Raw genomic sequence first — 25,759 nt, 5'->3', positions numbered from 1 at the left:
CGGCGTTCTGCCGCCGTGCCCGCGGCTGCAGCCCGAGACGCTGTTTAACAGAAAACACGAAGCGACAGGGGCAGGGGAGGTCACCCGCTCCTCACGTGGCCCCGAACCTCGTCCTCCCGCAGCCCGGGCCGCAGGGTGGCCGGTCACACCGTGTTCAGACACAGGAGACGTGCAGCAGAACTTCATAACAGCCCCTTGGGGGGACAGTAACGCGCTTGCACCAAAACTATCATGTCATGTTGGAGTACATAGCAACCCAGCACATGTGCAGCTTCAGAATTGTTTTTATTTGAGTTCTGTGTGCTTTGTTGAAAACCTCTGCAGATCGAAGTTCACCAGAAGTACTGGAAAATGACTCTTGATACTACTTTGTAAACTCGAAACCCAGATAAACCGCAAACCGCATTTTTTTTTCCATTCTTCTGAGGAATTCAATTTGCATATTTAGTTATGTCAATACCATTTGCATAACTTCTGAGAGTGAAGTCCTTCTGTAAGCAGTCAAAATAATCTCCGCAAAAAAGGATGTGCAGTTATACCTCTAAGTTTAAAATGGTTTTAGAAATTAAACCCATAATGAAAGCATGTCTTCAAACTGATGTCAAGGAACATATCAATGAAGGAGCATCTTGGGGGCTTGTTTTTAAGTTCCGGAGAATTAAAATAAGGGATCTTAATTGCCGTGCTAGGTAAATACAAAGTCACTTAATACATGTTTTATCATTGATTATATGCTGTATTAATTTCTGAGAATGTGGTAGCATATGGAGGACTAAAATAACATTCAAATGTCACATGCTGAAATTTTTAAACTTCTGTCATTGATCTACAAATATCCTACGTTATTGACATGAAAAATATGGAAGACCTAATGCTGTTAAATTAAACAGTTTGTCCAAGAAATAAAGATGGGAGAAAATATTTTAAATAAACTTTCAGGGATGTTTTTAATGATGGCTTACGGTGTAGCAGCCTATGTAGCATAGTGTTTAAGGAAGGAGGAAAGCAAACAACAAGCCATCATTTTGCTAAAAATCACCTAAACAGCACGCAGAGTGATCAAGAGAAGACAGTTTGTCTGTCAGGAGGGTCTTCCCCGGGCAATTGTCTTCGTTCGTGCAGTGAATGGTGGCACCGCCAGAGATGGAGCTCTGGGGTGGCAGCAGTTGTGACCCTGCTCGTCCTGCTCGCAGAGTTTGCACTCATTTCTGATGTTCGAAGCACAAAATAGTGTTTGCAGTTGAAAACAATTCACTGGAGTCAAGATAGAACTAAAAGCTCGTGTGTGCAAGTACGTTGTACTGTGCACTTGATAATCAGAAATCACAGCAAATGGGGGGAAACTCCTTACAGGGCGGCAGGAGGGAGCGAAGTCCAGTGCTGGTTGTTATGCCTTGTCTCCTAACTGTGAATAGTTACTGGTGACTCGAGCCTTACGTAGTTGAGTTTAGCGTCCCATCCGCTTTTCAGTGAGTCTCTCTTACCCCAGAAACACACCTTGGAGACAGGGAGGGGAAGTGGCTGTTGGGAGGAGAGAGAAAACATTGTGAGAACAGTGGTTTGGGGCATTTTGTGTGTGATGGGGAAGAGTTTAGTGCACACCAAGAAATTGGGTGATCTGATGTGACAGACGTTATGCGAATGTGGAGTATTCATAGAATATGCAGATGGGATTGCGTTGTGCTTGTGCGAGGTGCCCCGTACCCAGGCCCACAGCCCTCGTGTCAGGTTATACGAAAAAATACGGAGGAACAAGAAGCTTCAAGAGCATCCGAGCTATTTGCAAGGGAGGGCCGTGGGGGCACACAGAAAGGACTTCTATTGATTTAGTTGTTTACTTAGGGTGTTTTCCTTTTCACCTTCTCCTTCCCCATCCCTTGGACTTTATTCAGCTGCATTGGGCAGCTTTTGGGGTGGGAGGAGTTCAGGAGATGGAGCTATTGAAAGTCTTTACTAGTTTTAGTAATGATCTTTTTTTGTCGCATTCATGGCAAATGGTCATTTTGGATGAAAGCAGAGGGCTTTTTTCCTTAATGCAGTTTCCATGTTGCTTAATGTGTTTGAGAGTATTTAGAGCCTTAATATCTAGTAATACAGAAGTTAAAAGTTTACCTGAAAGCTAAAGGTCATCTGGTATTGCCGCATGGAAACTTTTTGTGTTGCCTTCTTTAAAAAAAGGAGAAGGAAAAAAAAACCCCAACCAAACCAACCACAACACACTCAAAGTTTGCTCATTAGTTATTTTAGTGGACTTGTTTGTTTAACTGGAAAGGGTGGTTAAGTGAAATGCTGTGTCACAGACCCCATTGACCACTGTGGGATTTTGGGTGGAGGCCGTTTCCCCAGGTGGGGTTGTCTGGGTTTGTTGTGTTGGAGCCACAGCCTGACAGCGGGAGGGGCTGCAGGGCCTGGGACACCAGGCCTCGCTGCGCTGGCTGGGCCGCGGCCCTCGCCGGGGGCTGCGCTGGCTGGGCCGCGGCCCCGCGCCGGGGGCTGCCCCGGGGGCCCCGTCCCGCGGGGGCTGCCCAGTGCCCGCAGCCAGCCCGGCCGTGGCATCCCGGCGCCCTGCGCCTGCCACGTCCTCAGGGAGCAGAGGCTGTTCTGGGAGGATTCTTCAGAGCTTTCACCTTTTGCAGTGTATGCTCCAAGTAAATCCCTCTGCCTTACTAGTTCATGTATTGGTTCCTTTCTCTATAGTGTGCATCAATATGTAAACATAGCCTGCACTTGGAAACACAGTTTTCCTTTACTTAACCCTTCTTACTGGTTTATGTCACATAAACTTTGTTTAAAAAAAAGAAAAAAAAAATCAACCTGTTTAAGCTGAAACTTTCCATGTATGTGCCTTGTCTGAGTTTTGGAGGAAAAAGGCGTTTCCTCATCCTGTAAATGAGCCTTAAAACCATACTGATTTCTGATTTTAACAAATAAGCGCACATAGGTGCTGGCAGTGACAGTTTCTTGCCGAAGCTGTGCTGCCTGCCGGTTTGGGAGCAGCGATGGGCCGCTCTGGTTTGGGCTGTTTCACCCGCCCCTGGCAGGTGGCCGAGGGGGCGGGCAGGGAGCGCCGGCCGTCGGGGGGGACACCGGCCGTCGGGGGGGACACCGGCCATCGGGGGGGACACCGGCCGGGACGGAGGGCACCGGCACGGGCTGTGACCCCAGGCAGCAGAGGGGACTGTGAGCAGGGCGAGCCCACCAGGCAGCCCCTGTGGGCACCTGGGGCCGCGGGCCTGGCAGTGCCCCAGGCTGTCACCCCGAGCCGTCACAGGGACCTTTCTCCAGTTTCTGCGGTGACAGCGCGGCAGGGAGGGTGTAAAGCTGCTCACCTGGCCAGTGATAAAACGTTCCTATGCTACTCTGTAAGGGTTGGAGGAAAAAACCCTCTGGAGTTCTTCAGAATGACCCTGCAGTGTCATTAACGGGAAGGCACTCAAAATGCCCGTCATTACCTCTGCTGTGCATACCTGATCAGTAATTGCTCATCTGTCTCTTCCTGCCCTTAGTTTACTGCAAACCATTAAATTACAGTAATGTAAGTAGCATTTGGTAGACACTGACTTTCTGTGCTGTGGTCACTCTGTGGTACAGCAGTGTCCCAGAGGTGATGTTCAGCTGCGGGAACTCAAATGGGTGTTGAGGTCACCCGATGGTAACCCCCTCACACAGGCTTTTCATTCTTTAAGCCGGGACTTCATGCCCCCGAAGCCCAGCTGTGAGTTGCAGGCTCAGGGGAAAGCGCTTCTGTGCTCTGTAGATGGGATGCCGGGCGCTGTTTGGCTGCAGAACCGCAGCCCGTTAGCGGCAGGGCCCTCGGCCAGCGCCGGGTCCTGCCCGGGGTGAGGGCAGCTGGGCATCCATCCCCCGCACCGCGGGCCCCATGCTCGCCCCAGCGAGCCGGGCTGAAGTTCTCAACAACTGGGTTGAGTCTATCACGCCGTTCACATAGACTACAGATAATAGAACTGAAGTTTTCTGGATGGGGAGACTGAGTTCAGGTTCCATAGGCAACCTCATTTCCCACACTTCCTAACTGCAGAACACTTTCAGGTTTTAACCATTCCTCTGTTGTGGCAGAATGTGATGTCAGATAATGTAACATCAGATGTTTCATGTCAATAGAAGAGCCTGTCCCAAGAACAGGGAATTTCAGAATGTTTTAACCAAAAAACCCATCAGAGTCCCTTGAGTCACATAACAAGAGCTAGAAGTGGGATTTATCGGTTAATATCAAATATGGTAATACAAGGAGCAGGCTTATCTGGACTACTGCTGCTTGGCTATGCACTTATAAAAATATCGTGGGTTTTTTTGGTTTTTTGTTGTTTGTTTTGGTTTTTTTTCCCCCCCATCTTCAGACTTACAGAAATTGCAGGTACTTTGAATTCTTTAGGGCCACAAATACTAAACTGACTTGTACATATTTCACAGTTCACAAGGAAACTGAAGCTCACATTTTGCTATTTTGATGGTCCTGGCTATGGGAGCTCAAGGCTCCAGCTCTGGTGACGCTGCCCTCCCTGCTGTGCCCTGTTCCATTGGCAGCCCGGCCGTGTCCCCTCCGGGCCCCTGCCGTGCGGGGCATCCTCCTGCCCCAAGGGACAAGGACCTGCTGGAATGGAAAGAGGTTAACTTGATATTTTCCACCAGTTTTATATTTGTACTTAACTCGGTTGGAGCATCTTGCTCAATTATGTGTATCCCAAAAAATAACTTCTAATCATGACTTCCTTTACCTATTTTTGTGTACCTAGCAGCTGAGAATAATGCCCAACTTTGTAAAAACATTGTGCTCCCATAGATGCAGATTCAGTGTTTATGTGAACTTGTATATGCTATTGAACCTCTGGCAACTGTGAGTTTTCAGCTCAGAAGTATTCATTGCTCATTATTATGTACTGTTTGTTCTCTCATAACAGCAGAGGACTAGTAAAAGGTAATGAAGCAGAGCCAATTTGCTCTCAGTTGGAGGGTATTTATTATATGAGAGGATGTAACTAATATTCAGGTATGTTTTTGTGGCTTAACTTGCAAAGAATGCCACCAAGGCCTCTCACTGCTATTAAGCTGGTGCATTTCCTCATTAAAAATGTGATATATATTTTTTTAAGACCTGCTATGATTTCAAGCTCTCGAGGATTTGAATGCGAACAAAAACCTGTGTCCTGTATCTCTGTTCAGAGTCTGGCAGTGTTTTGTGTTGTTGCTGTAGCACAGTAAAGTTGTTCCCCACTGTCCTCCCCAGACAAACCTCCCTGTTCGAAGCTCCTGTTACTCATAAACATGAGGTAGCTTATGCCTGTATCCAATTCAAAACCATTTATTTTATTTTTGCCTTACCAGTTTATTAGTTTTATTAGCTGTGTAAGGAGAGATCTTGAGGAAAAAACAGTTACCACAGTTAATAGCACAAAACTCCAACATGTTTTTGCTGTGTTCGCAATGAGCGGTTACTGGATGTGTAGCACTGAAACAGTAAGAGCTGGATGTGTTTGCTTTACGACATTAAATAGTTACAACTCTCTTCTGATTATGGTAGTTTTGTAGAGCTGTCCAAGTAGATAATACCAGGACTTGGAAGCCAAAACTGATGTGGAGCAGTAAAGCACATGGAGGGTCGGGACTGCATCTTGTTTAGGGACCACAGGTGGGCTCTGTGGCTCCCCAGCCTGGGCTGGGTTAATGTGTATATGCCAGACAGTGAAGAAAATCAGCCAGTCAGCTGGTGTTGGACAAGATGCTTAAGATAAACTTTCTCAGCAAAGCTTTCTCTTAATCGTTTGTGAATCTATAAAATCAACTAGTATTAATATAAGCTTTTGTAGTTACATCAAATATATATATCAAAGGAAAAGTATGTGCATGTCCCAGCTGGGTATAATTCCTTGGGTTCCAGCTATGTATCTTTAGCCTTCTGTCCCGTAGTCCTCTCTTTTTTCCAGTTGCACTTTCTGTGTGGTGCTGCTCTGTCTCTTTCTCGGTCCTTGCTGATGATGGCCTGTTTTTAAAGCAGGATTGCTGTGTCATAGTTAGGCAGAAACCGGCATTAACGAGCTAACCCGGCATTAACGAGCTAACCCGGCACTAACGAGCTAACTGAAATGCACGAAGACCTACAAACGCGTACATGGGAGGGGGTATTTCCTTTTGTCCTCTCTATAGTAGCACTTGTAGCTTACCTCCAAACCCTTCACCAAGCAGGTCGGTGTCACGACCCGTTTCGATGATGGGGAAGCTGAGGCTCAGCAGAGGAAGTGACTCACCTGAAATCGCTCGGAAGCCAGCGGCCGTCAGCTCCTTCTTGCGAGTCTGACCTGGCTCAGATCAGAAACGCTGTCAGTTACTGCATGCTGCGTGTCCCATCAATGGTCGCGCACCGTGTCCCCATCGGCTCTGGTGTCCCTGGGCTCGCTGGCGGTTGGACCACCAGCCCTGGGGTCCCCACACACTCGGGTGAGCAGCGGCTGCCCCGTGGTCCCACAGGGCTGCTCGGGCACTGATGGAGAGCCCTGGCCAAGGGACACCCCCAAGAGGTGGCAGCCACCAGCCGGTGGCATGGCCTGGTGTCACTTGTCCTGTCGTGCCCACGGGCACGTGCCCTGGGAGTCCCTTGGCAGAGCCGGCGGTGCTGGTGCCCGGGGCACTCGCTGCCACCGCCTGTCCCCAAGCTGACCAGCGTGTTGCTGCCGTGGGAAGGTGGCCATTGAAGCAGGGACAGGTTCCTGTTTGCCTTGGGCTCAGGGGAAAGCTGCTGCATTTCACATTTTGCTAATCTGTAATTCATTGCCTTTGAGCTTGATTTTTCCAACGAGATTGTTTGCATGGTCAGGAATGAGGCATTTTGCACCCTGTCATCAGGGCAGGTGACAATTTCTCCCTACTGTGGTTTGAAAGAAATGGTTTTTAAAGAACTTTTTACAGTAAAGTTAGTTGCTATTGTTTTACATAATTAAAAGCATGACTGCAAAGGCTTGTGATGTCTCTCCCTTTTCAGAGCTGCACGGTACCAGTCGTGAAAAAAATGAGTACAAAAGGAGAGCTATCCCTGTGATTCCCGCCCCCCCCAGTTATTCTTCCTGGCAGTGTGTTGAGGTTGGAACGCTTTCCAGCACTCAGGCCCCTCTCCTGCATGTCTGTCTGCCACCGTCCCCAGCAGAGATCGGGGGTGCTGGGAGCCCCAGAGCCTGCAGGGAGAGGAGTTCACCCGTCACTGGGGTGCTGGGAGCCCCAGAGCCTGCAGGGAGAGGAGTTCACCCATCATTCCGGTGGGAGCAGCCAGTGCAAACCAGGCTGTTCTTCCCCGAATGGCCCTGGACAAGTGGCCTTTATGCTGCTGGGACTGCCCAGTGCCACCCGGGCAGAAGTAACAGCGAATCGCAGTTCAGATTTTTAGTGTGTTATTTACCCCGTATTCTTGCCCCAGCGTGTACTTGACTTTTTCAGCTTGTTACCTTTTTAAAAAGTTGAAATAGTTCTGTAGCTTGTGTCTGTTAATTCACAAGATAAGAAGATATGAACTACAACTTGTACAGACTCGGTGTCAACACACAGACATTTTTAGATGTGGTGTTTGCAATGCTGAATGTAGTTAACACAAAGAAAAATATATTAGGACAAAATAACATGGAGTGCATGTTTAAAGCAGCAGCAGTTTTATAAATACTGAATATTGGCTTGGCATGATCAAAAAAGCATACATTCTATGTTTTTAGTATAATTGCATCCTAGAGCTGACTGTTTAGTATTTAAGATACTTGCATTATACAAGACTAACATGTGAAGTGCCTTCTGTATTACATACATGTGTATATATACTTGAGTGCATTACTTAAATACTTTTGTAAATAAGATAGTCCCTAAGTAAAAATATCAAATATGACAGCTAATTGGTGTTCTGTCCCGAGCTAATTCAAGATATTTTGTGCAAGTGGAAAAAACCTAATGAATTCAGATGTTTGAACTCCTCCAACTCCCAGACAAGGAGATGTTTTGATCCTCCCAATGGTGTTAGGTCCTCTTGGAGGTGACATGGAAGAGGTTATTGTCTTTGCTTTAAGTGCCTAGGAACTAATTCATAGTTTTAAAAAGAAAATATTAGCTAAAAATATTTGAGATAATTGTTGTGTATTAAGAGTCTTGTGTCTGCATAAAAGAATGATGTTCCCCTTACTGCTGCTGTGCCAGTTACTTCTCCGCTAACAGCTGGTGGTCCTCCTGCCACAAAGAACACATCTGGCTTTGTCACTTATGTTGTATAATAACAGTTGTGGATACAACTTGGTTAATATTTGTTTATCTGTTTGTTGCAGGTTGTACATGCACACAAGCCCCATTTCATGGCTTTACACTGTCAAGAATTTGGAGGAAAAAACTATGAAGCTTCCATGTCTCATGTGGACAAGTTTGTGAAGTAAGTAACTGGAAATACAATATATAATGTCATACATAATTCTAAGCAGAAGTCATTAGATGAGTATATAAGCTTTGAAATATTTTTCAGCTTCATCATGTCGTATGAGCCTGCAGAAGGAAGTGATTAGGCAAATGTTAATGCTTTGTATTATTTAAGAAATCAGGAAAAGTAACAAAAACCTCCTCAGGCCCTGTCTTGGCAAGGTGATCACACACATTACAGAATATACATCTCCCTTTCGTATCATCTCTGACATTAAGCTTATTGTGTCTGGTAATGACACCATTTCGTACTTCGGGAGCGTGTTCGCGCTCTGGACCGTGTGTGCGGCCGCAGGTGTGGCCGGTGTCCCCAGCCTGACCCCGGGGTGTCCCTGACCCCGGGGTGTCCCCTGCCCTGGGGAGCTGCACAGGGCGGCAGGAGCGAAGCACGACTGACTCACAGAATTACATTGCAGCTCGGGGAGAGGTTCAGAGTTCTGACTGGCCCCGCCAGAGCCGTCAGCACAGCTGGCGAGCAGGGGCTGAGGCGGCGAGAGCTGCCGGTGCCGGGGATGTGCCCCGGGCCGCGGGCACGGACCTGCCGCGGCGGGTTCCCGCAGCTGCCGCCGCTGGACGCGCAGTCCCCGCTGGAATGAGCCCTGCGGCCGCCGTTTTTCCCGGCCGGCTCACAGCCCCGCTCCGCGCTCGTTCGCGCCGCTCCGGGCCGGCAGCGCTGGGCGCCCGTCCGCCGGGACGGAGCTCCGGGACCCCGGGCAGGGGCAGCGGCTCCCCGGCCCTGCCTGCCCCTTCTCCCGCTCCCCGGTGCCCGGCGAAGCGCAGCCCGGACCGGCACGGGCGGCTCTGGCCGCGGGCACCGGTCACCGACGGGACGGGACGGGACGGGAGCGCCCCCGAGCGCCCAGCGGCAGTGCGGCAGCGCCCCCTGCTGGCGGCGGCAGCGCCGGGCGGCGGCAGCGCTGGCGGGTCGGGGGCTGCGGGGCGTCCCTGCCGTGTCCCCGGAAAAGTGCGGGCAGGGCAGCTCGGTGCCGGCGTGGGCCGGGGCAGCTCGGTGCCGGCGTGGGGCACAGTGGCCTCACGGAGCAGATGGGTCCCAGGGCACGGCAGGAGCATACCCGGCTTGCAGAAGGCAGATGTGCCAGGGGCTCGTTTTGCTGCACTAAAATTTACCCAGACACCAAAGGATTGTGACCTTCATCCTCCCTGACCCTTTCAGATGTGTCTAGTTTCTTAACCCCCCCAGGAGAGCACCCGGAGCAGCCATCCACGGCTCGCAGCGCTCAAGCCGCTGCTTTTCCAGCACGCAGCCCGTGCTGGCCCCGCGGTGACCGCCTGCCGCCAGCAGGCTGACCGCGCTCAGGAAAGCAAAGCTCTAAAGCTGAGACCGTAGGGCATTTAGCAAGAGTTGCCCAATTTTATGGAGTTTTGTGGGCCTCAGATTCTTGAGTCCTTCAGCACTGTGTCCAAACGACACATAAGAATTTCATGGCTCGTGTTACTGTGTCTGCTGTGTTCAGCTCCAAGCTCACGTGCAGGTGGCTGGACCACAGGAAACTCTCACCCCTGAAATCCACGCCAAAATGAGATGAATCCTGTAGTTCTTTTGGGTGTTATTAGACACATTACAATACAGGGAAGGGTGCTCAAGCAATATTGTATCTTTGCATCTCCATTTATATTTTCTATCTTTTCTTTGTCTTTCAGAGAATTGTTATCAAGTGATGCAATGAAAGACTACAACAGAGCTCGAGTTTACCTGGATGAGAACTATAAATCACAGGAACATTTCACGGTAAATTTGTTTCTTTCACAAGTTTAGTTCGGCAGGTGGTGAATTTCTTCTGTTAAACTGGGGTTTTGTGGTTGGTGTGAGGCTGTTTCCCTCATGATGAGGATTACATCTTTATTAAGAGCGATTACTTTGTAGGATGTGTAGATGCTGATTTCACAGGACTGCATCCATTTAAAAATTAGTGGAATGTCAGGATGCATGGAAAGTCTTTTGTTTAAAATGGCTGTCTAAGGTTTTTTTTCTCTTCTAACAACCTTCTTGGTGGATCAGAGTTACCCTCTGTTAGGGTCAGGTCCGGCAGCCTGAGGCGGTGTGGGCTCTGCAGCAGGATGAGCGGGGACAGGGCTCAGATGGGGGTTACCCAGCTCCAGAGCTGGTTCACAGGCCTGCGGGACTGTGAGACGAGCCAGAGCACGAGTTTCCAGTAGTATGTGGGCGATGTTCAGGTAGATGTAACAGCATGTGCGCAGAGCTGCCTTTCAGATGCAGCAGAGGTGCCCATACGGTCACTGCCGCGACCGCACGGCGTGCGGCCAGATCTCCGGTGCGTTTGGGTGCTGCCTGCTGGGTTGTACAAGGGAGAGCGGTCCGTGGGGGTCAGTGACACCTCCCTTCTCGCCAGGACAGCAGCTCCTTTCCCCAGGGAGCAGCTCCGAGGCCTCTGCCCGGCAGCCCAGGGACACGCGGTTCGACCAGGAAAACCAGCCCCCCAGCGCACACAGGTCCCCGCTTGCCAGCGGATAACCGTGGGCAATAAGAGCCTGGAGGGGTTTTATGTATTCATTTTTTAATGACTCTCCTAGGAACCCAGGAAATGCAGAACTGGAGGAGAGACACCAGGATTTTTTTCTCTTTCTCATCAAAGAGGAGAAAAACCGTATTATCAGCTTTACCGAGCCTTAGTGGGACAAATTTCACATCAGGAATGTTAGAGCTGTATGCTGAAGATGTCGAGGAAGCCCCGGTGGCTGAAGGGCAGTCGGGCAGAACCGTGTGTTTCAGAGTCGCTGGTAGCTCAGCACCGCGTGCTTGAGCTGTTTGCAGCTCGGCCGTGTCCGCGGGCTCCGTGGCGCGGCCGTGCCGGGCCCGCAGCAAACACGCGCTGCGGGCAGAGGAGCCCTGGGGCTCTGCACAGCCCCTCTGCGCTCGGCAGAGATCAGGCCGTCTCCAGAGGCCACTTCCCACCTGGGCTTTTCTGTGATTTTTGTGAAAAAAGGGATAACCATCTGTGGTTATAATTTGGGAAACACAGTGTAGAAGACTAATGCAGCCTATGACAGAATATCTATAACTTTTTTTAAAGATGATCATAGTACTTTATAGTATTTAAGTTATTTTATTTAACATGAGGTACATTTATTTTTGATGCTGCTGTGATGGATGAAAAGGCTCTTAAAGAGGCAGTCCTAATGTAGAGCACGTGTTGTTTGTGTCTCTGTAAAGAACTCTGCCTTTTGTGAAGTTCCTAATTCAAGAAATGAGGTGGTTTCTGGTTTCACGTACTAGCATTATTTTCTAGGCACTACCTTTTCTTGCGGTGTTCCACAACCACTTTTGTAATTCTTCCTTTCCTGTCATAAATATTACTTCGTATATCTCTTCTCATCCCCGGTTTACTAAAGCTAGGCCTTCCTGGAAAAAGAAGTTCTGTCAATACAGGAGGGGAAAAAAAGTCTGCTTGTAGCATTGTTATTTTCCATGGAAAACAGGCTAACCAAACATATGTTTGTGTTATTTGATTAAATTACTCTCTGTTGACCTAGTGACTGCAGAGGTACAAAGCAGTTCGTGAAGGTGTTTGACTTTGCCCGCCATGAGGGCAGTTTGGGGTGGAATGGCCGGGAAATGGCGCCGTCCACCTCGGGCGCAGGAGGGAGCGCGTTCCCCGGGGAGCCCCCGGGCCTCCCCGTGCGGCCCCGTCCGCCTTGGCGGCCTGGCAGCCGGTGCGGAGCTCTGCTGAGAGAATCCACAAATAACGCGGTGATTGGGAAGTACGGGACAGCGCGGTGGTGCTGTGTGGTGCTCCAGCCAGGATTTCGAGGTCAGGCTGGACAAACAGCGCCGAGCTCCCGCGGCAGCGCGGGGAGCGATGGGCAGAGCGTGAGACGCGGCGCTCGTGTCTGCGCAGAGCCTGGAGGCGGCAGGGCCGTTCTGCCGGCCGGTTCTGTGCCAGGATCTGTACAAGCGTAACGAAAAGGTGGAGGTGACTCTCAGAATGATGTTTCTAGCTTTTTTCTCTCTCGTTCTTTCCAAATTGTAAGAGCCTTTTAGAACTCAACCACTTAGTGTGGGGGAAAGAAAAAGAAAAATGTAAGTGATGATTTAGTTGTGCTTTATATTACTGTAGCTGGGAGAAAATGCCGTGTGCTAGAGGAATATTTTATACCTTTCTTGTTAGACTTTTAGCAGTAGTGCCTTGGAACTAAAGCCAGAAAACCTAGAAAGAAGGGAGGCTGCACCCTCATACTGAGCCTCTAACCTTTTGGCTGCTGATCGTCTGCTCTTTGGCACTTAATGCTGACAGTCCTTGTTCGTAGCTCGTGAGACTGCTGTCATGAACCAAAGATTCGTGTACATGACTCTTTACACATGTGATGTGAGCTGGCAGTTCCTCAGCTCCTCTGGGTCTGTGCACAGAACTGACGCACGGGGTGACCGAGCGGGGGTTTCACCGCCCTGGCCATTTAGGGTAAAGTTTCAGCCTTATCTCCAGTGTGGTTTGGCTCACATGATGTTACGCATCTCCCTGTTTCCTCGTTAGTTCTGTTTGATCGCAAAGTTCTTTAACTTCTGTGGGCTTTTTTCCATCCCTTCTAAGGCATGGAATTGGCAGCAGATGGTGGCCTTGTAGTTATTGTATTATGACCTCTCTGTCTTTGAAATATAAACATTTATCACATATATTGTGGTCTAATACTATTTTCTTTAGAAATGGAGAAGCCCGAGTAGTTGCAGTTTGGCTAACCTTTACCCTCGCTGTTTTCATATCCTCTTTTCTAGCAGTTTTGGCATCACTTCTTTGTGAGGCTCTCCTTGGCTTGGCTCCTGCAAAGCTGTTACAAATCACATTTAGCTGCCCGCGGTTGCTCAGCTTGGCTGCGGTAGCGCTGGCGGGTCTGAGGAGGTGTGTTCGGTAGCCTGCTCCTCAGCGCGCAGCCTCTCCTGCCCGAGGCAGCCCACGCTGCGCTTTACGTGACTGTTGTGAAAGAGAAGAACAGCGTGATAACAAGGTGTCCCTCGTGGAGTGATTTGATTTTAAAAACTCTCATAGTTCACCGTGCATTAAGGATCAAAATGGTTCATTTTGCATCATCCCAAACACGAAGTTTAACAGCAGGCATTTGTCATTGACGGTCGCGTACACAGCTGTGGTATAAACCAGCCTGGGTTTAGGTTTGGGGGCTGTGGGGAGGGAGGGGAAGGTGCGGTGGCTGGGAGAAGGCTGCAGTTGGGTTGGCGGGTTTGGTTCTGCTGTAGCTGGGGGATGAAGCTGGGTGGGAATTTGTTCCACTCAAAACGTAAAGGACACTCAGGAATCCGAAGCAGCCCCCGGGCGAGCAGCGAGGGCACAGGTCTGGGTGCTGCCGACCCTCTGGGCGCAGGCTGCTGGTCTGGGGTGGGGAGGGCTCAGGGAACGGCGGGGTTTGGCAGCGACTGGGCCTCAGGCCTTAGTCAAGGTCCAGCTTTACAAGGCTCTGCAGCAGGGGCTGCGCGGGGCAGCGCACACCGTGGCATGGGCCGATCCATAGCGCAGCTCTATACAGTGTAAGCAGCATCTGGGGATTAATCTCTTGGCACAAAGCTGCTGCATTAGCGCTGATGCTGATCGGCTCTGGGGGGACGGCAGTGCTGGGTGAAGAGCTCCCAGCTGCGGTGGGTGGGTTTGTGTAGCGATGGCTTCCCAGCAGCCCCAGAGCCGCTGGACGGGCAGCCGGGTGCTGCCCCGTCACGGCCGGACACGAACCGGTGCGGGGACACTGTCCTGTGCTGGCCAGAAGCGCTCACACAGCCACAGAGGCTGGCAACGCTTTTTAAAATCAGCCTCCCGTACATCTCTGTTTAAATCTGCGATTCTTTTTTTGTCTTATAAAACATAATTGAGAAGGTAGATCTTAGTTTCTATTAGAGGATGTATAATTAGTGAAAAGAGAGGACAGATATAGGATGACTGAAATAGATAAAAGTCTGAGAAATTCCGTACAATTGTTTTATTTATTTGTGAGCGTACCCAATGGACTTCACTCTTAATAAGGCAGGTCTTTGCAGTTGTATTAATTTCTCCCAACATCTCAGCACTTAGATTCTCTGTTAATTTTACAGTACTTGGTATGTTTCATTATAAATCTTGATGCTTTTCTATATGAAGAGTTACTCGAAAGTAGTTGGGTTTTATGAACTTTTAGCTGTGGATAGCCTAAGTTAATTTGTGAAGAAGGTGCTTTTATAATGTGATAAGAACATTCATAGTGAAGCCGAATAGCAGCCAGAAATAAGTTGTTTTCATGAAATCTGTAACTATTTTTGTATGAAAACATGTCAGTATAATCAGTGACATTTTTTACTGTAGTTAAAGCTAATTTTGTTTGGTACCACGTCTTTATTGATTCCTGGAATATTCCATTAAGGTTTGATATTGCTTAGCAAATGCTTTATTTTCTTCCTTTTTCGTTTTTCCTTCATTGTTAAAAGAAGGCAGAAGAAACCCCTGCACTGTGTAAAGCATCCTCGCTGTGTTGAACATGTGGTTTCAGCAGGCTCAGCGAGAATCTTCATTGCAGTAAGCCCTGAGGACTCTGGCAAACCAGAGCCCCGAACCAGCCTCTCACCAGCTTGTGCCTCGTTTTCCGGAGCTCCTCAGGAGTCGTGTGGTTGTTAAAGAGCTTTGCTGATTTGTGGAGGCGTCTGCACAGTAGGGTGGCTGCTTTACTTCTCAGTATAGATTTATTTTTAAAAACGAAGCAGAATCCTCAGTTGCCTCTGCTTGCCCAGCCCGGTGGCTGACCCTGCAGTGAGAAGGATGCTGTTGGCTCTGCATCTGATGCGCTGAAATTTCAGCTTGCTCCTCCTAGTGAGGATGTATTGTGCTGTTGTGAGTTCATTCCATAGCAGATTTTGTTTCAAATTTAAAAACAAAACTTTTAGAAACTAGCACTTCCGATATTAGCAAGTTGTGTTTAAACAACACTGGCACCTGCCATAAACTACAAATGTTATTTTGCACTGCTAATACAAATAAATTGACAGGAGAGGGGATGCTGTGCTCTGCGGCTGCCTTCTTCCCAATTCCGGTTTTGTGAGAGAATTATTGAAATGAAACTCCCCTCAAATAACCACGTGGAAGCGGCCAGAGGTAGATGATTAATGGAGATCACATCAGGTAACAGTCCCTTTTTCTGGCCAGTTTGATTCCCCCGCCCTGCCAAGTCTGTGGCTGGATAGGGACACTTGCTGAACTGCAGGTGACAAGGTCACGGTGCTGCAGAGGACAAGGACACGGGTCCTGCAGACCCTCGGTGCTGCCGCAGCACCACAAGCGCTTGGTGCTGTGCAGGGACCCGTGTGCTCCTTGGGCGCAGGGGTGTCCCTGTCCCACCCAGCTGCTGTCCCTGCGGGCACGTGGCGTCACTGTCCCTGCGGGGCCACGACGTCGCTGTCCCGGGGTGCCCTGTTCGGGAGGGAGCAGTCAAGTGAGGACAAACATTAAAAAAAAAAAAAAAGGCAAAATACTCAAATTCCGTGGTAACAGATATTTTCTTTTAGACTAGCTAGATGAGTACATGCATCGCCATAACATGTAGAAAATGGTTATACTCTTCCCCCCCGCCCCGATTGTTTTTACTTGACTCCATGCACTTTGTACCAGTGTTTTTTTAGGTGTACAATGACTCTTAAACTAAGCAAGATAAAGCATTGTGTGGCCTGCAGTAGGATCTAGTAGGGACCTTTGCTCAAGTCATATCCTTAATAATAATAATAACCTGAGTTAGCATGACTGGGAGGGCTCCGGTGGTGAGCAGTGCTCCTAAAAATACAGATGAACGTTTTATTCAAGTGTGTAATTTTACCTTAAAATTATATCTGCTCATTACTGAGAGAATAGTAAAGTTAATTTTTGTTAGATTAATGATATTTGAGTAATATTTTTGGTTGAGCTGAGTTCGAATAATTGGCCATTAATTGAAAAAGGAAATTGAATTGAATTTATCTTGTACATAAATCCTGTCATAGTTATTAATGGCTCTTAGAAAATATTGTCCTGTTCCCAGAAATGAATGGTGTACACTGATTCTTCTGAGCTTATTAGCTGTGGCAGTTTAGAGTTTTGTTAAATAAAAAAGATGATTTAGGAAGAGAGACATAATTGAATTGAATATTGGGGGAATTCACATGCCTGATGAGTTCTGGGCACATTTCTCCATTAACAGTGTTACGGGCTGTGCGGCTGCTGCAGAGAGGCCGGTTTCCCCAGGAGATGGAGCTGAAGCACCGGCTGTGCGCTGGGTTTGGGGGCTGCACCCCCTGCGTGGGTGCACGGAGCCCACAGCACCCACCCCGGGCAGGCACAGCTGCCGAGCTCGGGTGGGCGCCGGGAAGCAGTTCTGGTGCCGCCGGGACGTTGGTTATTACATCTCAAACGTGCGGCTGTGCGTCGCTGCGGCCCTCTGCCGAGCGGGAGGTGCGCAGTGTGCTTTCTAAAGCCAGGCTTGTCTCTTACTGTGGTCTCCGCTAGTTGCATGGGTCTGTTTCCACTTTCTCCTTTTTCCCCTCCTCTCCGTGGAATATTATTTCGTACTTGAGTTTGTTTTTTATAATGATAACTTTGAAAAATACACCGAACTAGAGAAGTAGGACTGATTTCTGGTCTTAAGCCATAGCCTCACAATAAAAGGACGTCTCCCTGGTCCTGAATGCACATCTGCGTGTTGGTGCGATCACAGCCTGGCAGCTCCTTGTTCCCCCAGTTGGCACCGTGGCCGTCACGGTGGTGCTGGTGTGAGGGGTCCAGGACCCGGATGCTCCTTCCTGGGTTCAGCTCGGAGGTCCCATCCTGCCTGCTGCTTCAGGAGCCCTGTGCTTGTTCCAGGCCCCCCAAAGCACAGGTGCACCTAGTGCTGTGGTACATGTGCTGGTCCCGCTGTGCAAGGCGAGGGTGCAGGAGCCGTGTGTGCAGAGGGGCTGTAGCCAGGGGGGTGTGCGGTGCAGGAGCCGTGTGCGCAGAGGGGCTGTAGCTGGGGGTGTGCGGTGCAGGAGCCGTGTGTGCAGAGGGGCTGTAGCTGGGGGTGTGCGGTGCAGGAGCCGTGTGTGCAGAGGGGCTGTAGCCAGAGGGGTGTGCGGTGCAGGAGCCGTGTGCGCAGAGGGGCTGTAGCTGGGGGTGTGCGGTGCAGGAGCCGTGTGTGCAGAGGGGCTGTAGCCAGAGGGGTGTGCGGTGCAGGAGCCGTGTGTGCAGAGGGGCTGTAGCCAGAGGGGTGTGCGGTGCAGGAGCCGTGTGTGCGGAGGGGCTGTAGCTGGGGGGGTGTGGGACAAGCTGCTTGGCGTTGGTGTTTGCCACTCATTCTGATACTTATTTGATTTTCACTTTTCTGCTAATTCCACTTCCTAGGTGAGAATAAAAGGAACAAAACCATTTGACAAATATGTTAGTCGTCCCTATAGGAGCTGTAAAATGCCAGCAGCAGATCTGTAGCCGTGGCAGAAGCGCCTTCTGGCGAGTTGAATGTGGTAGAAAAAGGCAAAGGAAAAAGGATCTGAGCTGTGTTTGGGAAGCAGAGCGCTGCGGAGCTGGCCAGAGCCTGGCGGTGGCAGTGTCCTGCAGAGAGTGGCTTTGTCACCGCACCTGAGCACCCGCCGTGGTGGCTCCTGCCCCTTCCCAGCTGCTCCTTCCTCTCCTGCTGCTCCTCGGACAGTCTCCCCATCGAGCCTCCTGCTTCCTCAGGGCTCTTGATGAAATACGCGGCCAGGGGGTCTTTTAAACCTGCATCACAAAGTCTGACCTCTTCATTAGCTTTTATCTTCTTCTAATTGAAAAAAAAAAAATGAGTTCACAAAGTGAACTGGTGGATGTAGAAGTTAATCCTACTGCTGCTGACAAAATAATGAAAAAATGATTGTATAAGTATTGTCATTCCGCGACACGGACGTGTATTTACAGCCACCTGAAATGAAATCTCCCACTTGATTTCTTAGGGAACTCAGTCGGCTGCCAGGTAATCGCTTCCAATCTCTTCTGGATGGGAAATGGGATCTGAAAGGTGTTGCCACAGTGGTACCTTCCTCTAGGTTTGACTTGTCTTTTTTTTTTTTTCCTGTGCATTTTTGAAACAAATCTATAAGGTATCTGTAGGCTTCATCATACTGTGAGGAATTTCATGGCTTATCTTCCTCCTGTTTTCTGACACTTCTGTATAATCAGAATAATTACTAAACAGTGAGAAATTTCACAGATTAGTAACCCATTAATGCAGTCTTGGGTCAATTTCTGTTGTTTACAAATGTGCTGAGGAACTGGTGATATAGCAGCTGCTTTACACTTAGAATCATTATACTGGTTGTATTAGCTGTGGATTTACAATTTATAGGGAATTGTATTTTTATGGACTGTGGATTTTATATTCAGAAGTTCATACTGTAGTCATGCAACAGAATACCTTGTTTAGAAAAAGTGTGACATTATTCGTAAAGAATAATTATAACCTGTTTTGTTAGAAACTCATACATCCAAAAATCAGCTGAAATATTTGAAATTAAGTTACAGACTACTGTATCTGAACACAAGGGGAAATCAACTGTTTGTAAGCTTTTAAAAAATACAAAAGACTTTTCAGATTGCTGTTGTTATAAGGCAGGAGGAGCCGTGGTTGCTGGTTCCTTGGGCAGGTATCTTGAGGCGCGACTCGCCCGCACCGTGCAGCACCCAGCCCTGCACCCGCTGGCCTCGGCGCCTCGGGTCGCGGTGTCCCGGGGGCTGAGCCATTTCAAACGGACGGGCCCGGCCGCGGGTGCCGCTGCCCGGCCTGGGCTCTGGCAGCACTGCCGCGGCGGGAGGGCCCGGAGCAGGAGCAGCCGTGGGCGCCAGGGCGGCCTGTGCCCGCAGGCAGGCCCTGCTCCCTGGGGCCCCGTCCTGCTGCTCCTCCCCAGGCCCTGTCCTGCTCCCTGGGGCCCTGTCCTGCTGCTCCCCCCCGGGCCCTGTCCTGCTGCTCCCCCCCAGGCCCTGTCCTGCTGCTCCCCCCCAGGCCCTGTCCTGCTGCTCCCCCCCGGGCCCTGTCCTGCTCCCCGGGGCCCCGTCCTGCTGCTCCCCCCCAGGCCCTGTCCTGCTCCCCGGCGCCCCGTCCTGCTGCTCCCCCCCGGCGCCCCGTCCTGCTGCTCCCCCCCGGGCCCCGTCCTGCTGCTCCCCCCCGGCGCCCCGTCCTGCTGCTCCCCCCCGGGCCCCGTCCTGCTGCTCCCCCCCGGCGCCCCGTCCTGCTGCTCCCCCCCGGCGCCCCGTCCTGCTGCTCCCCCCCGGGCCCTGTCCTGCTCCCCGGCGCCCCGTCCTGCTGCTCCCCCCCGGCGCCCCGTCCTGCTGCTCCCCCCCGGGCCCCGTCCTGCTGCTCCCCCCCGGCGCCCCGTCCTGCTGCTCCCCCCCGGGCCCTGTCCTGCTCCCTGGGGCCCCGTCCTGATGCTCCCACCCGGGCCCTGTCCTGCTCGCCAGAGCCCGGCCCTGCTCCCTGGCTGCCCTGTCCCGTCCTGGGGCAGTGGGGAACTGCTCTGTTCTCACGGCAGTGGGGAACTGCTCTGGTCTCACAGCAGGAGCGTGTTGCACTGCTCTTTGCTTTTACCTTGTTGCATATTTAGTTGTTGTGCGTTCTTAAAGTAATTTGTGTGGAGGTTCACGGAAAGAATTATCGGTTGGCTCAATGCATACATCGAAACAGTAAATCTTCTCAATCGTATTCTACCTATCTGAGAAGCCTGCTTTTGACAGTTTAGTGATCCTGCAGAGATATTCCTTGGGCTTTCACTCAGGGTCCTTTGCAGCACAGTGTTTGCCACCTGCTTTTTGCATGACAGTTCAAGTTTTATTTAGCATTTTTCCCTTTTTTTTATAGTACATAATACTTAGAATTTATTCTTAATCCTGTCATGAAGAGTGAATACAACTCAGTTCAGTACATAAATACGTTGCATACAAATAGCGAACAATTTTGAGGGAAAACATGGCAAATGGAGTTTTTTAACATGTTGTGAATGGCAAAAGAGTCCCATTTTCCAGGCCTTTCTTCTAGTTCTATTTTAGTAAAGTTTCTTTGAAGTCCAAGAGCACAGCAAATCTGTTTGGGGTGAAAGGAAGAAAACCTTGTTGGCAGAGGAGCTGGGCACACACAGGCTCTGCAGAGCAAGTAGCTGTTCACGTTCCTGGCTGGCCGGCAGCTGTCGGTGTTGTGGTACATGATGCGTTCTGCACGTCTGCTGAGCATATGCTGATGAACATTTAAATGCTATAAAGTATATTTACTCGGACCTAAGCTTTCCCTTTAAAACCCAGGAATCCTTCCAGCCTTGTGCTAGGACCGCGGACATGTTGCTTGTCCCCAGGCGCTGTGGGGCTGTGCCCGCGGGCAGCTCCTGGCCCCGCACTGGCTGCACAGTGGGGACACTGACGGGCTGTGCTGTGGCCACAGGGACAGTGGGGACACTGACGGGCTGTGCCGTGGCCACGAGGACAGTGGGGACACTGACGGGCTGTGCTGTGGCCACGGGGACAGTGGGGACACTGACAGGCTGTGCTGTGGCCGTGGGGACAGTGACGGGCTGTGCTGTGGCCACGGGGACAGTGGGGACACTGACGGGCTGTGCTGTGGCCACGGGGACAGTGGGGACACTGACGGGCTGTGCTGCGGCCGTGGGGACAGTGACAGGCTGTGCCGCAGCCATGGGGACAGTGGGGACAGTGACGGGCTGTGCCGCGGCCATGGGGACACTGACAGGCTGTGCTGTGGCCATGGGGACACTGACGGGCTGTGCTGCGGCCGTGGGGACAGTGACAGGCTGTGCCGCAGCCATGGGGACAGTGGGAACAGTGACGGGCTGTGCCGCGGCCATGGGGACACTGACAGGCTGTGCTGTGACAGTGGGGACACTGACGGGCTGTGCTGCGGCCATGGGGACAGTGGGGACACTGACAGGCTGTGCTGTGACAGTGGGGACACTGACGGGCTGTGCCGCGGCCATGGGGACAGCGAGGCTGCGGGGCTGCTGTGCCCAAAAGCGCGCCAAGTGCTCAGGGACGTGTTGGGTGTTTGTTAGAACAGGAAGAACAGTAATGAGAAGCAGTATAATCCACTGAAATAATTTAAGATATGACACACATAATACAGCAAATGCTTTGTTTTGAAATTTGCAAAGCCCCACGTGGGTCCCCTTTGGAAATCTGGGGGCATAGTTGCCAGGTTTTGTCTTTCTACAGAAAAAAAAAAAAGTTATTAAAGTGTAGGGCAGTCAGATATCTTGTGTGCATTCATATGCGGTAGGGCTAAGGGCAGAACCATTTATACACTGCTCTAGTATAGCCGTGATTTTATTAACAGCTCTTTTCAAGTAATGCGTGTGAGGAATTTTGTTTGTGCGACCAACATGTTTGATTTGGAACAGCTCTGGCTTTCAAGAAAAGACGTGAGATTGGAAAATGTGAAAATAATTGCTTAACAAATTATGAAACACGGTTTAAGGAACTTGCTAATGTGTTTGTCTGAGGCACTGAATTAATTCTTAAATAAGAGCAGCATGACTGTAGAAAAATAAGACGTATGCTATTTACTGATATAAACTAATGGGTTTATTAGTGTTTGAAATAACGTTATAATGCAGTATTCATATCTGAAAAGAAAGCAATACGAGTCTGCTCGCTCCCGCTGTGAATACCACGCGGCAGTCAGGTTCCGCTGCAGAGCTGACCAGCTGTACATTTCAAAAGGGCTTGGAAATGCACCTTATTTTTCACAATTGAAAACAAATGTGTGTATTACGCTACCTAATGATAATCTGAAGATATTTCTGTTGCTGTGAAAAGGCAGCAAGAAGCCCAGTTGCCAAGGGAAACGGGAACGAAGAGCTGCACCGTTGCGGTGACGGCGCCGGGTGAAGCTGCTGGCTCGGCGAGCGGCTCTGGCGGGTTTCGGCAGCGGGGGTTCCCCTGAGAGCAGCCGGTCCCAGAGCCCCGCGCTGCCGGGCTCTGTCCCTCCCGTGAGCCCCGTGCTGAGGTCGGTGACGCCGAGCGTCCCACGGTGCTTTGCCAGAGAAACGCGCGTCCGAGCTGGTGGTGCCACAGCCGCGCTCACCGCTCTCCTAAATTGAACAGTGTTTGCAATGTGCAAACCCAAACCAGAAGCCTTTGACACTGAGGAAGTGTTTCCACTTAGTTTTAGAGGGCTTTCCAAGTGTCTATTGATCAGTGTTCTCTAACAGCACAGAAATAATGTGTCTAATTTTACTGGCCACATGGAGGAGTATAGAAAAAACATTAGTTATCCCTTGAAAGGCTTGGAACATCGATAGGAGGACATAACATTAATGACTTTCCTATACACGACTTTCAAAAATGGCTAAATGAGGAAGAAATTACAAATTTATTTTCCTATAATTTCAGCAGTTGTCTTGTTTTACTGCACCAGTAAAGCATTAAGCAATGAAATGTCACACAAGGAGTATTTTCCTGATAATTTCTCTGACATGCAAAGCATATAAAACAAAAGAGAAAAAGATGGAAATGTGGGGTTTAGTCATTTTGACAAATTTACTGATTTTTGCTCATGAAGTCTGGCTAAGAGTCTGCTGCTTCTGTCCAAACAATTTCAAATATTGCTGGTTTTTAAGTGGCTCACTGTATCAGAAACATCTTTGTTGCCTCAATTCTATCCTTTACCCTGAACACAGTTTGCTAACTTTATGGCCATTTATTAACATCAATAAATGTGTAGCAAAAGTTATTTAGATCTCAGGGTTTTGTTTTTCGAATAATAACTGGGATAAATCGCAGGTCTCCAGAGGTGGGTGGTGGAAGTCCGGGTTGGGAAGGGATATAATGTTATCGGTTCCCTTCCTCTGGCTGTGCAGTATCAAAGGGTAAAGGAGTTACGGGTTGGTTTCTCTTTATCTCGCCTTTTCCAGATAAACGGAAGATTTCGTTGGGGAAAAAAACATATAAAATCTGATTAATGAATGAACTAAAATAACCCTGAACACTCATTCTAACCTGAGCGCGTTACTCCGGATTACCCGCCCGTCCTTTGCAGACAGTTCTGTAGCTCCACACAGGCCGCCAGGGCGGGTGCTGAGGCTGCGACCGAGCGTCGGGGTGGTTGGTCAGAGTGAAGTTGCAGGTGGTATTTAGAATGCACGAGCACCAGGTAGTCTTCTGTATTCTTCCCATTTGACTCTGCAGGTTGTGCATTTTTCATCTTTATGATGAAAATGAGAAGCATTTACCCTACCACTTTGAAAAGGCTCCCTGTCTGCTCACAAGGATGTGGGTTTTTCTTTGCTAGGAGTCATGACTGTACCAGGGTTATGAGACATCCATCGTTTCTCTTTCCTTAAACCTAGAAGGTCTCTCTCTTATATCTGCTTCATAAGAAGCACAGAAAAAAATTGTACAATGAATAGTAAAGGGCATCCTGTGAAGTGCTTCATCAGTCAATGGAAGTTGTGCACAAAGAGGTGACTAAAAAAAAAATGAACACAAACCAGCAAATAAAAATAGAACCCTAAAAAAAACCCCAAACCTCCACAAACCCAAAGATAGTATCTTCTTTGTGCCATTTATTTTGCATTTATCAAAGCACACTTGTAACCATGGTGTGTTTGGAAGAAGGGCCCGAGCGTGCAGGTTGCGTGGGGTGTCCCGCTGAGCCGCGGCCGCGGTGTCCGGGCAGGGCTGGCTGCTGCCGGACCGTGCGGGCCAGGAGCTGGGGGTCTTCATGGTACAGGTTCGTAGCTGGTGGTTGGACCACTTAGCTTGGGGCAATTAGAGGGGTTAGACCACAGAGCAAGAAGTCGTATAATGCCAAGGAAGTGTGAGCAGATGGGTAACGTATGAGAATGTCAGAAACTAGTACTAGTGATCAGGAAGCGCATGGACCTCGAGGGTGGAAGGAGACAAAGTAAATTATGACTTAAATGTAAAAAAACCAACCAAACAAAAAAACCACTGCAATTATTTTTGCAAGAATTTGTGCCTATCTCAGCTAGTTCTAATATTAGCCTATTAATCTCAGGCTCAAAAGTCTGCGACCTAAACTGTCTTGCATTCCTGAAAAGGTCTCCAAAAAAGAGAGTATTTCTGCGTTGACTCATTTTGTTGTGAAAGCAGCTGCAGTTATAAATCCCACATTTAAATATCACCGTTACTTACAATCCTCTCTTATGCAAATTGTCCTTTAAATAACAGTTCCTGTAATATTAGATAATTTTAAAGCTCCCTGTCTGCTCGATGCGCAGTGACCAGGTAAGATTTTTGGAAGCAGTTGCTGGGAAGCAGCCGCTGCCGGAGCCCTGGCTCCTGCTGCAGATCACGTCTCACCCAGAGCATCCTGCGCGGCGGTTCCTCCAGCACCCTGCGTGGATGCGACCAGCACACCCAAATCCCCCGCCGAGGTACGCGTGCACGGATACAACACTATCCGATTATACGGATGTCGTCTTTTGACACACTGCTTCTCAGAGAAAGCTGCAATCTAATCCCCTACTTAATATGGTGCATGAAAACAGATAATACACTGATGGAATTTCATGTGCATGGCAGGGAGGGTTTAAGGCATGATGAAAATAAGCACTGAGTAACATTTGAAAGGTATTATGGTATTCTGGATACCTAACAGGGTATCTCTTATATTGAAATTATACTTTTAGAATTTAAAAACTGTTTCCTCCAAAAGCAGCAGAAGAAACTTAATATTGTATAGAAATAACAGCCAAGATTGAGGGGTGTGGGGGAAGTTACGTACCTCTATTTCAAATGTTGCTTTACTGTTTTTCCAGTTGGCTACCCCAAAACTGAAGTATTGCTGAAGTGCTAATGGTTTTAAAACTGGAATTAACATTGCTTATCAGTAAGTGAGGGTGAATTTACGGTATACAAGGTGCCCTGCACTTGCTTCCATGAGAACAGAGAGTGTAAATCTTTGCACTCTTACATGAACCGCTTAATTAGGTCTCGATCTGTTGCACTCACTTTAGGCATTTACCCAAGGTACGTAATACTTGTCCCTAGATTCACGCTCTGGACAGAGGACCGAGAACCACTTGGTGGTGGTACCTCTGCTTACCTCTGACAACAGTGGGAGACACCACCTGTGTGTGTCAGATGCTGCAAAAGTCTGTGGGCAAGGAAGGGACGAAAAAATAATGTGGAGGCAGCTGCTTTCCCTGGAAGGATTGACTGCAGAACAGCTGCTTTGCTGCAGATTCATCTTGAATTGTAATTTCTCCATGTAGACAAGGGATGTTCTTCTGTATATGGAAATGGTTTTTTGAGGGACAAAAAAAATTAGTAACTTCAGCGGGCTTGTAAGAGCGAGAAAATTC

General features: G+C 49.4%; 1 protein-coding gene across 1 annotated transcript in view; it reads left to right on the top strand.

Annotated features, from left to right (window-relative positions):
* Positions 1–25,759, top strand: part of INPP5A (inositol polyphosphate-5-phosphatase A) — a 221,777-nt gene that overhangs the window by 51,069 nt on the left and 144,949 nt on the right. The window contains exons 3-4 of the mRNA XM_065638815.1: positions 8,310–8,410; positions 10,117–10,204. Coding sequence (XP_065494887.1) covers positions 8,310–8,410; positions 10,117–10,204 — 189 coding nt within the window. The remainder of the gene's footprint in view (positions 1–8,309; positions 8,411–10,116; positions 10,205–25,759) is intronic.

This window comes from Caloenas nicobarica, chromosome 7 (genome assembly GCF_036013445.1).
Source record: "Caloenas nicobarica isolate bCalNic1 chromosome 7, bCalNic1.hap1, whole genome shotgun sequence".
Classification (NCBI taxonomy): domain Eukaryota; kingdom Metazoa; phylum Chordata; class Aves; order Columbiformes; family Columbidae; genus Caloenas; species Caloenas nicobarica.
This window is presented reverse-complemented; position numbering and strand designations above follow the sequence as displayed.